The sequence below is a fragment of the Salmo salar genome, chromosome ssa06 (genome assembly GCF_905237065.1).
Source record: "Salmo salar chromosome ssa06, Ssal_v3.1, whole genome shotgun sequence".
NCBI classification, from domain to species: domain Eukaryota; kingdom Metazoa; phylum Chordata; class Actinopteri; order Salmoniformes; family Salmonidae; genus Salmo; species Salmo salar.
Window position 1 is genome coordinate 18,240,833 of NC_059447.1, and position 12,642 is coordinate 18,253,474.

The 12,642-nt window shown below is 45.4% G+C and overlaps 1 protein-coding gene across 1 annotated transcript in view; it reads left to right on the forward strand.

Annotated features, from left to right (window-relative positions):
• Positions 1-12,642, forward strand: part of coro7 (coronin 7) — a 258,173-nt gene that overhangs the window by 18,920 nt on the left and 226,611 nt on the right. Inside the window, exon 7 of the mRNA XM_045719873.1 lies at positions 1,677-1,727. Within this exon, the coding sequence (XP_045575829.1) occupies positions 1,677-1,727 (51 nt within the window). The remainder of the gene's footprint in view (positions 1-1,676; positions 1,728-12,642) is intronic.

A 12,642-nucleotide genomic window follows, 5' to 3' on the forward strand; every position in this document is an offset into this window, starting at 1 on the left:
TCCTCTCAATCACAGAGGATCCCCTCTGATTGGTTGGCCTGATTACTGCCGTATGCTGAGGGCCAGTGGGGGTGAAGTGAAGGGGGGGCAGGGTAAAGGGGGGTTGGGGACACACAATAGGGCAAGGACGGATCACTGAATTACTGCTCTATGATTCATAAAGCGTCTCAGAGTAGGACTGCTGATCTAGGATCCGTTTTTCCTTTTAGATCATAATGACTACCATCATATGGACAGGTAGGGCCTGATCCTAGATCAGCATCTCCTACTCTGAGATGTTCTATGGAAAAGGGCTCAGAGGATCAGTCAGATCTGATACATATACAGGGCCCAGAGTTTTACCGGTTCAGACCACATGGTCAGGAACACCTTGTGGCTGCAGTTACATAGTCTGCTGTAACTCCTGGCTTCTGTGATGTAGTCAGAGAATGTTTGAATCCTAAGCAACCTACATACACATTGTTTGAAGTACAATAGACCAACATAGATACTGTCGTAGGTCAAAGCTGTGTGTTGGAAAACCTTGGTAGAGCATGGGTGGAGTAGGCATTGTGGTGCTCATGTGAATTTCTTATCTTTTTTGGCTTCAAACCAATCCCCCTACTTCTCACTTAAAACTTAATTTTTTTAGTTTTTAATATGCTCAGAGGAAAGTTTATTAGGTACGCCCATCTAGTACCGGGTCAGAACTCCCTTTGCCTCCAGAACAGCCTGAATTCTTTGGGGAATGGAAACATTGCTCAATTGGTATCAAGGGACTTAACATGTGCCAGGAAAACATTCCCCACATCATTACACCACCCACACCATTACACCACCCACACCATTACACCACCACCACCAGCCTGTACCGTTGACACCAGGCAGGATGGGACCATGGACTCATGCTTCTTATGCCAAATCCTGACTCTGCCATCAGCATGATAAAACAGGAACCAGGGTTAGTCAGACCAGGCAATGTTTTTCACTCCTCAGTTGTCCAGTGTTGGTGATCACGTGCCCACTGGAGCCACTTCTTCATGTTTTTAGCTGATAGGAGTAGAACCCGGCGTGGTCGTCTGCTGCAGTAGCCCATCTGTGACAAGGACCAACGAGTTGTACTGCTGTTATTATTGTACTGCGCCGTGAAAAGGCCAGGAGGCCGGACGTTTCTCAGAGACTGGAACTGGTGCGCGCCTTGCACCGATGATCATACCACGCTCAAAGTCACTTAGGACACTGGCTTTGCCCACTGAATGCCTCGATGCCTGTCTGCCTGTTTTATACAGCAAGCCACGGCCACGTGACTCATTGTCTGTAGGAGCAAAAGCATTTTTGTGAACGGAGTGTTGTACCTAATAAACTGTCCGGTGAGTGTATTGGTGTCTGCTGAAATGAAATTATCAGTCATTTCATGGACGATGGGAAGTTATTTCAAGATTTTATAGTGGTTCACTGTAATCATGATTGGCTTCTACAAATACCAGAATGCTGTGGTTGCACTGTTTAAGACCATGCTAACATGTTCTGGTGTGGTCCAGTTCCATATGCCTGTCATGATTTACAAGACAGTCAGTCTGGGCTTCTGATTCAAATCTAAAGATCTGTCAATATTGTTTTGGGGCATTGATTTAAGTACTTCTGTGTCATTTTCCAAGTAACCCAAATACTCATTTTTCCTCTCCTTTGTTTTCTAGGACAAAAAGCTGCGAGTCTTTGACCCAAGAGCCCAGCTGACACCTGTTCAGGTAAGTCCCTCTACTGGACTCCACATCTCTCCTAACCCACAAGAACTAACCAGAAGCATCATTCATTGCCATCCATCCAGTGAATGTATGCTGCTTGACAGAGCTCATAGTATGAATGGGTAGATTAACAGTGGACAGGGGGGATACCGTCTGTATGACTGTGACCTGCAGTGGGAGTAGGACCTGGCTCTCTGTGACTTTGTCCTGGAGGTCAGCGGAGGTCAGCCTGCCGGACCAGGTATCAGAGGGTTAAAGCGTGTTACTCTGTGTGTCTCTGTCTAACACTTCACTAGATGGACAACCTCCGGCACAGTCAGCTCTCCATCTTCTCCTTCTCTGTGTCGATTTCTAATGGCTGCTCTCCTTACCCTTCCCTCTGGAAGCTGCCCTGTCAGTCTGTAGGCCTAGCCCCACGCTGTGGTGGGACGGTGTAGGGTGAACCTGCCCCTACATGCTGGTCTTTGGTCAGTTGTGCATTTTCTCCACTTATGGTTAAGATTAGGATTGGTTGAGAGGAAGCTGATCCCAGATCTGTACCTAGGGGAAACTTCACCGTGGAGCGGGGTGAGATGTCCTAGTCCTACTGAAAAACATGGTGGCTTTGGCCCAAAGCTCTCACCGCTGTCCCTTCTCCCTGATTTATCTAAGTATTGATTCATTAGAACGGTACACAAGCTGGTTACCCGTGGGAACCAAGGGAGACATTATGAAATGTGTTGTAGGAGTTGGTGTGACCTTGAACCTCTGTGACCACTGGTTGCTTCCTTACTGGGATTTATCGGAGTTGTTGACGATGGCAACCCAGTCCCAGCTTTTGGCCAATCAACCCTGAGCAAGGCAGTTAACCCACTGTTCCCCAGGCGCGGGAGACGTGGATGTCGATTAAGGCATCCCCCCCGCACCTCTCTGATTCAGAGGGGTTGGGTTACATGCGGAAGAAACATTTCAGTTGAAAGCATTCAGTTGTACTTCTGACTAGGTATCCCCCTTTCCTTTCCAATAGTACTCCATCACAACCAGCAGGAATGAGGACTTGAGTGGAATTGAGGATGGGGCACACACACACCCACACACACACACACACACACACCCACACACAGAGGAGGGTTTGCAACATTGAGAAATGATTCTCTCACATTTTGGCAGCAGACATCAAGGGGACCTCCCAGAGAGATTTCATTAGTGTTATAGTTCCTGTGTTAGTCTCCCTCTGTCATCTGTAAACAGAGACTGGCTGGAAAAACAATACATGCTCTAGCCAGCAGATTAAATATTACACACCGCCCGGGTGTAAATACCTGGAGGACAGATCACTGCCAAAGAGGGGGATGGGGTGGGGTGTGTGTGTGTGTGTGTGTGTGTGTGGCTCTGACACCTTTGTAAAAGGATGACTGTTTCAGAGGCCTCTGTGCCGACTGACGTCAGGTGCCTTGTCAGAAAGGAAGTTGAGAAAAGTTACATATGGATTATTCTGTACGTGGCCTTGGGCTTTGTGTGTGTGTGTGTGTGTGTATGTGTGCAGGTGCATCATTTTTACTGTGAGCGTGTTTGCTGAATCAATGTGAGAGAGGATAACTGGCTTCAGTCCAAGTGTTTGAACCCTCCAGTTCAATATTTACCTCAGGTGTGTCAATCTGTCAGACACTGGAGAACCTTTCTGGAAACATCTCCAGCTTTTCAACAACAGGACAGCACTCCCATGGACTATTACTTCAGTTCCCCTCCATTGGCTGCGTTTGGCAATGGGACCGTTGTTAGAAATGAACTGCTACTCACATGACTCAGAATTCCTTAGATCTCTCGATGCGTTTGGATAAAGAACATTGTGAAACCGAAGTAAAACCTGCTGGAATGTTTTCAGTTTGCTCATTTAAGGGTTCTTGCTCGTTAGCTTGGATCGGAGTAAGACTTTGTGAAGGGTCCACATGTCTGGAACTCAGAACCCACGGCTTCGGACACACACACACACACACACACACACACACACACACACACACACACACACACACACACTTACACTCTCATATTCATCAAGAGGACCTGCTATGTGTGCTATAGTTAACCAGAAAGCCCCAGCCCCATCATCTCAGCCCCCTTGACAGCTTTCAGATGTCTCTCTGGAGAACGAGAGAAGGAGCGCCACTCCCATTAACACCATGCTGGGTGGTAGAGTAGACTTTAACAAGCAGAGCAGTGGTTCATCCTAACACACAGCTGGTGTTCCAAATGGCACCCTATTCTCTTTATAGTGCACTACTTCTGACCAGGGCCCATAGTGCTCAGGTCAAAGTAGTGCACTATGTAGGAGAAAGGGGGGCATTTGGGACAGACAGAAACACAATGAGGCTGGTAATTGGACCGATCGAGGGTGTGAATCTAATGAATACATGGGTCTCAGAGTACTGTAAAACACAGCATCACACACAGCATTACATTTCAGTTAACACTGGGGATCTGACAGACATTCGCTGCATCACAATGAAATCTGGGGGAAACCGACGGCGGTTTGGTTTTAATGTCTTTATGATGCCCCCAGATGTCTTTGTGATGCCCCCAGATGTCTTACTGATGCCCCCAGATGTCTTTATGATGCCCCCAGATGTCTTTATGATGCCCCCAGATGTCTTTATGATGCCCCCAGATGTCTTTATGATGCCCCCAGATGTCTTTGTGATGCCCCCAGATGTCTTTGTGATGCCCCCAGATGTCTTTATGATGCCCCCAGATGTCTTTGTGATGCCCCCAGATGTCTTTGTGATGCCCCCAGATGTCTTTGTGATGCCCCCAGATGTCTTTGTGATGCCCCCAGATGTCTTTATGATGCCCCCAGATGTCTTTATGATGCCCCCAGATGTCTTTATGATGCCCCCAGATGTCTTTGTGATGCCCCCAGATGTCTTTATGATGCCCCCAGATGTCTTTATGATGCCCCCAGATGTCTTTGTGATGCCCCCAGATGTCTTTGTGATGCCCCCAGATGTCTTTGTGATGCCCCCAGATGTCTTTGTGATGCCCCCAGATGTCTTTATGATGCCCCCAGATGTCTTTGTGATGCCCCCAGATGTCTTTATGATGCCCCCAGATGTCTTTGTGATGCCCCCAGATGTCTTTGTGATGCCCCCAGATGTCTTTGTGATGCCCCCAGATGTCTTTGTGATGCCCCCAGATGTCTTTGTGATGCCCCCAGATGTCTTTATGATGCCCCCAGATGTCTTTGTGATGCCCCCAGATGTCTTTGTGATGCCCCCAGATGTCTCTTGTGATGCCCCCAGATGTCTTTGTGATGCCCCCAGATGTCTTTGTGATGCACCCAGATGTCTTTGTGATGCACCCAGATGTCTTTGTGATGCACCCAGATGTCTTTGTGATGCACCCAGATGTCTGTCTTTGTGATGCCCCCAGATGTCTGTCTTTGTGATGCCCCCAGATGTCTGTCTTTGTGATGCCCCCAGATGTCTGTCTTTGTGATGCCCCCAGATGTCTTTGTGATGCCCCCAGATGTCTTTGTGATGCCCCCAGATGTCTCTTGTGATGCCCCCAGATGTCTCTTGTGATGCCCCCAGATGTCTTTGTGATGCCCCCAGATGTCTTTGTGATGCCCCCAGATGTCTGTCTTTGTGATGCCCCCAGATGTCTGTCTTTGTGTTGCCCCCAGATGTCTCTTTGTGATGCCCCCAGATGTCTGTCTTTGTGATGCCCCCAGATGTCTGTCTTTGTGATGCCCCCAGATGTCTTTGTGATGCCCCCAGATGTCTTTGTGATGCCCCCAGATGTCTTTGTGATGCCCCCAGATGTCTCTTGTGATGCCCCCAGATGTCTTTGTGATGCCCCCAGATGTCTGTCTTTGTGATGCCCCCAGATGTCTTTATGATGCCCCCAGATGTCTTTGTGATGCCCCCCAGATGTCTTTGTGATGCCCCCAGATGTCTTTGTGATGCCCCCAGATGTCTTTGTGATGCCCCCAGATGTCTGTCTTTGTGATGCCCCCAGATGTCTGTCTTTGTGATGCCCCCAGATGTCTGTCTTTGTGATGCCCCCAGATGTCTTTGTGATGCCCCCAGATGTCTTTGTGATGTCCCCCAGATGTCTTTATGATGCCCCCAGATGTCTTTGTGATGCCCCCAGATGTCTTTGTGATGCCCCCAGATGTCTTTGTGATGCCCCCAGATGTCTTTGTGATGCCCCCAGATGTCTTTGTGATGCCCCCATATGTCTTTGTGATGCCCCCAGATGTCTTTGTGATGCCCCCAGATGTCTTTGTGATGCCCCCAGATGTCTTTGTGATGCCCCCAGATGTCTTTGTGATGCCCCCCAGATGTCTTTGTGATGTCCCCCAGATGTCTTTATGATGCCCCCAGATGTCTTTGTGATGTCCCCCAGATGTCTTTGTGATGCCCCCAGATGTCTTTGTGATGCCCCCAGATGTCTTTGTGATGCCCCCAGATGTCTTTGTGATGCCCCCAGATGTCTTTGTGATGCCCCCAGATGTCTTTGTGATGCCCCCAGATGTCTTTGTGATGCCCCCAGATGTCTTTATGATGCCCCCAGATGTCTTTATGATGCCCCCAGATGTCTTTGTGATGCCCCCAGATGTCTTTATGATGCCCTCAGATTGATTGTTTGTTTATGTCAAACTTAAAGGGGCACTGATATTAACAGTTTTGATATTTTAAATGAATGATACTCATTGGTTGTTGAAGGATATCTGTTATTCATGCTGTCCAAAGCTCCATCTATGATTTTAAGTGGTAACATTTCTCCAGCCCCATCTCTGAGGTTTATATCAAATCAAGTGGTGGGGCTCCTGTTTCCTTGTTTTAAATTATACAGTGGGTCTTTAAGATGCATTCCACTAGGGTATGTTTCTTGTCTTCTTCCCCCACAATGCATTGTAACAACTCTGTCTGTTCTGTCATGATTTGATGGGAGTGAATTGCCGGCGAGGCCACAATATAAACAGTACCGGTCTCAAAACGGTCTCAACTTTGCCTCAGTGTATGTTGCTAACCTCATAGATAACTATGTTTTTTTTCTTCATGCGAGACAGCCATTGATTCCTCATCAACTGAGGCCACGGAACACTGCACCACAATCCTCTGTTTGAGGAAAGCCGCCCTGGTTCAAACGCTTTCAAATCAAACTGTCATATGCGGCGAATACAACAGATGTAGACTATACCATGCTTACTTACGAGCCCTTTTTCATCAATGCAAAGTAAAAAAAGTGTTTTCCATTTGCTAATTTTCAAACACAATAAATAACAATAATGAGGCTATATACACATCTTTGTGGCAGACAAGCTCAATCTAGCACATAATCTAGTATTTGAAATGATTTCCAGTAGTATTTGAACCCAGGTCTGGAGGAAAGCTGGTAACTATCAAAGGGAGGATCTCCTCTAAAGGAGGTGAGAAGTGATGAAGTGTTTTGACTTCACTAAACAAATCATGTCATCATTCAGCAGGCGTTCAGTGCAGCAGTACCATCCAGGGCTATATCTTGGAGCGTGTCCTGATTCCACCCCTAGCCAAACCTGGGTGAAGTGGTTGTTAGAGGAGTTTGCTTGCTAAAGCTCTGTTGACCGGGATAGCTTTCATTCAGTACAGTACCATCCAGGGACATATGGAGCAGATTGTTGACGTGTCCTGTTCAACCCTAGCCTGGACGCCAAACCTGTTGCTATGTTCATTTGGCATGACAATGACCATATGAGTTTGCAAGATGGCACAAACAGATCTGGGACCAGGCTAGTTCCACCGTAGCCGAGATGCCAAACTTGGGTGTGCTTTAGCCTACTATTTCTAAAGCCTTAACCTTCGATACGGCAGTTTGCTTGCTAAAGCATAACCATATGGGGCAACTCTGGTTCCCACTATGTCCAAGCTGCCAAGTCAAAATGCGCTTTATCGGGAATTTAGGGGAAGGTTTAGGCATACGCTTCTGGTTAAGGTTAGGATGGACATGATTATGTTCCCTTATAGGCAGGTGGAGTAAATATAGAGACAGTAATTGTAGCTGTGATCTTTGCTGTATTTATGGGGAAAGAGAGCTTGCTGGGTAATTTAAGCTTTGGACAGGAAGAGCCGTATTCCAACTGTGCGTGTGTGTGCATGCGCACACGCATGCACACATAGTGTACATTTAGATAACTGGCACAGGGTGTGTGTGTGTGTGTGTGTGTGTGTGTGTGTGTGTGTGTGTGTGTGTGTGTGTGTGTGTATTTTGTTCTCAGAATCTCTCACAGCTGAAACGTGTCGTTTTGATCTTTGGATGTTTTCCACTTAGTCCCTTTATGACAATTTTTGTACAGTCAGTGTGGTTCGCTTAATTTTTTGTGCAGTGTGAAGTTACCCCAAAGGAACTCAGACCCCTCAAAGAGCCTCCGAAGAGAAGTGAACTGAGACCATCTCGAGATGTGGTCTGAGTTGTCATTATTCTCACACCACACACTAGATCAGGGCTTCCCTAACTCGGTCCTGTAGGCTAAGAGAGATCTTAAGCTGTTTATTCGATTGTGGGGGTTTGAATAGTGTGAGAAGACCACAACATATTTGGTCTTCAATTCTAGGGGCAGTAGCCTGCATTGGGTGTACAATTTTCAATTACAGCATGATTTAATCTGCAGTTATTCTTCTGCTGTTAATTGTATCGTCTGATTGCATTCATGAGACACAATAATTGTAATCTATTAACTTCCAAAATGTAAGTCCGATAACACGTTCTGATTAAATGGCTTGTCCTGCAGTTTGTAAAAAAGTGTATTGAGTGAATGTTGTAAAATGATCTTGGTTCCCTTCTACACATAGCAATGTGAATCCAAAGAGGAATGAGTCACTTTAAAGAGGACTGAGATTGGTTCTTTTAAAGAGGATTCTATGTGAAAACACCCTTATTTTACATTTGACTACGTTTCAGTGCTTGTTACTGTCCCTTTTTTTGGTTTTCTTATAGAAACACCTGATATTTATCTGGCTCTCCCCATGGCTCTGTACTTTCCCTAATCATCCCCAAAATGTCTGTCTAGTTTCCCTTCCTAGAGGCATCTACTGACCTCCCTAGTGAGGCCTCTTCCCTGCCCATACTTAGTTACAAGGTTTGGTGTGGTGCACGTGCCTGTGTTTGTGTCCCATCCGTGTGTGTGTTGGAATTACAGAGCTGAAAATACTCCTCATTCTTTTGGGCCAGAGCTGGCTGCAGATTCGGAGGCTGTGGTCCCTGGCAGGGAAGAGGAGAGAGGCAGACAGGAAAGGGAATGGTTTCTCTGGATTCTTGGAGGCCAGATTCCTCCATTTGGGCTTCTGCTGCTTTTGGTGAAATTAGAGAGGGCCTGGAATGGGTTTTGGAGGAGAGAGCGGGCAGGGCAAGGGAGTGAACACACCAGTCAACTGCATTACTGAGGCCGGACACTCCCCTCTCTCTACCCTCTCTCCCCTGTTACTTTAAACATACAGACTGTGTGTGTGTCGCTGTGTGTGTGTGACTGCTCAGAATCTTTATTTTTCATTATAGGAGGTGTGTGTGTGCGCATGTGGATCTCATGGTCATTCAGCCTCACATTTGTCATTACAGGAAGTCCAACCTAGCAGTGGGCACGGTGGGCTAGCTTCCAGGCAGTGTGGACTCTGGCAGCCATGACAATGAGGCTCTGTGGCTGACTGCTGCTAGAGTAACTTATACAGTATTACTGTTTTGGGCCAGAGGGAAGAGCTGTGAAATAGAAGAGGTGGAGAGGTGGGTTATAGGGAGGGAGGGAGGAGACGAGAACAAAAATAGAGAGGCAGAGAGACCTAGAGGCAAACCAACAGATTTCACCACTGGTTTTGTCCTCCTTCCGTTGTTGTTGCCCCTTGATTATGATATATTTTGGTATTTTATTAGGATCCCCATTAGCTGTTGCGAAAGCAGCAGCTACTCTTCCTGGGGTCCACACAAAACATGAGACATGAACATACAGAACATTCATAGACAAGAACAGCTCCATGACAGAACTACATAGCCTATACATTAATACATACACACAAACTATCTAAGTCAAACAGGGGAGAGGTGTTGTGAGGTGTTGCTTTATCTGTTGTTGAAACCAGGTTTGCTGTTCATCTGAGCAATATGAGATGGAACGGATTTCCATGCAATAATGGCTCTATATAATACTGTATACTTTCTTGAATTTGTTCTGGATTTGGGGACTTTGAAATACCCCTAGTGGTGTGTGTGTGTGTGTGTGTCAGAGCTGTGTGTAAGTTGACGATGCAAACAATTTGGAATTTTCAACACATTTGTTTCTTATAAAATAAGAAGTGATGCAGTCAGTCTCTCCTCAACTCTTAGCCAAGAGAGACTGGCATGCATAGTATTAATATTAGCTCTCTCTCTGATTACAATGAAGAGCAAGACGTGGCGCTCTGTTCTGGGCCAGCTGCAGCTTAACTAGGTCCTTCTTTGCAGCACTTGACCATATGACTGTACAATATTCAAGATAAGACGAAACTAGAGCCTGCAGGACTTGCTTTTTGGAGTGTGGTGTCAAAAAAGCAGAGCATGTCTTTATAATGGACAGACCTCTCCCCATCTGTAGAACCATTGAATCTATATGTTTTGACCATGACAGTTTACATTCTAAGGTAACACCAAGTCATTTAGTCTCCTCAACTTCTTCAACAGCCACACCATTCATTACCAGATTCAGCTGAGGTCTAGAGCTTAGGGAATGATTTGTACCAAATACAATGCTCTTAGTTTTAGAGATGTTCAGGACCAGTTTATTACTGGCCACCCATTCCAATACTCACTGCAACTCTCTTGTTAAGGGTTTCAGTGACTTCATTAGCTGTGGTTGCTGATATGTATATGGTTGAATCATCAGCATACATGGACACATCGGCTTTGTTTAATGCTTATGGCAGGTCATTGGTAAAAATAGAACTAGTAAAGGGCCTAGAGAGCTGCCATGTGGTACACCACACTTTTCATGTTTGACATTAAAGAAAACCCTCTGATTTCTATTAGATATATATCTCTGAATCCATGGTATGGCACAGGTTGAAAAGCCATAAAACATCAGTTTTCTTAACTAGAGGTTATGGTGAATAATATCAAAGGCTGTACTAGGATCTAACAGTACTGTTCCCACAGTCTTCTTATTATCAATTTAATTCAATCAATCATCAGTATTTTGTGTCAGTGCAGTACATGTTGAGTGCCCTTTTCTATAAGTATGCTGAAAATCTGTTGTCAATTTGTTTACCGAGAACTAGCATTGTATTAGGTCAAACACATTTTTTCCCCAACAGTTTGCTAAGAGCTAGCAACAAGCTGATAGGTCTGCTGTTAGAACCAGTAAACACCACTTTACCACTCTTGGGTAGCGGAATGACTTTGGCTTCCTTCCGGGCCTGAGGACAAAGACTTTCCTCTCGGCTCAGATGAAAGATTTGACAGATAGGAGTGGATATAGAGTCAGCTACCATCCTCAGTAGCTTTCCATTATAAGTTGTCAATGGCAGGAGGTTTGTCATTATTGATCAATAACAATAATTTTTCCACTCTCCCACACAAACTTTACAAAATTCAAACTTTAAAATGCTTTTCTTTCATTTTTTTGTTTTCTTTATGCATGAATGCAATGGCTCACTGTTGTTGGCATTTCCTCCCTAAGTTTGACGACTGCCAATGAAGTAATAATTTAAATAATTTGCAACATCAAATGGTTTTGTGATAAATAAGCCATCTGATTGAATTACATTTTTTTGATTGAATTTGTCTTTGTGCCCATAATTTCATTTAAAGTACTCAAGTTTTTCCCCATCATTCTTTGTCATTGATCTTGGCTTCATAGTACTGTCTCTTCTTTTTGTTGAGTTTAGTCACATCGTTTGTCAATTTGCAGTAAGTCAGCCAGTTAGATGTGCAGCCGGACTTATTAGTCACTCCAATTTCCCCATCTCTTTTAACCATACAGTTTTTCAATTTCTCATCAATCCATGGAGTCAGTTTCTTAACAGGTGCATGTTTATCAATAATTGTAAGAAACAATTGAATAAATGAATCAAGTGCAGCGTCTGGAGATACTCTTATTCATCACATCAGACCAACAAATGTCACAGTGTCCAGAAGCTCGGAGCTCTGTGCGTCCTTGTGGACTCTAATGGGAGAGTTGGAGAAACACTCCTCTTGGCCGCAAAGTAGCTCAGATCATACTGCAGATTCCCTTAGCAGTAGTTCTACTGCAGTAAGCATGGATAGACATGTGTATGCAGGCATCTAAGCATGTTCACATGCATGCACACGAACGCAGGCACACACACAAATTAACGAACACAAACTCTTATAGACTGATTTTGACTCAAATCTCTGGGTTAGACACATAGTAGACATCAGAAATATTAAAAGTTCAAGAACAAAACTTTTAACTTCCACGTTTGAGAGAAATTCCCTTCAAAGTTCAACAGACAAAAATAGATAGTTTGTCTCTTTTAATGTGAATCTCCATCTTCAGCATGAGGGCGAAGACTACAGTGGCTACAGCGATGCAGTCCGTCCTGAGTACCAGCATTATACCCTACTACAGAGACACAGCGATGCAGTCCGTCCTGAGTACCAGCATTATACCCTACTACAGAGACACAGCGATGCAGTCCGTCCTGAGTACCAGCATTATACCCTACTACAGAGACACAGCGATGCAGTCCGTCCTGAGTACCAGCATTATACCCTACTACAGAGACACAGCGATGCAGTCCGTCCTGAGTACCAGCATTATACCCTACTACAGAGACACAGCGATGCAGTCCGTCCTGAGTACCAGCATTATACCCTACTACAGAGACACAGCGATGCAGTCCGTCCTGAGTACCAGCATTATACCCTACTACAGAGACACAGCGATGCAGTCCGTCCTGAGTACCAGCATTAAACC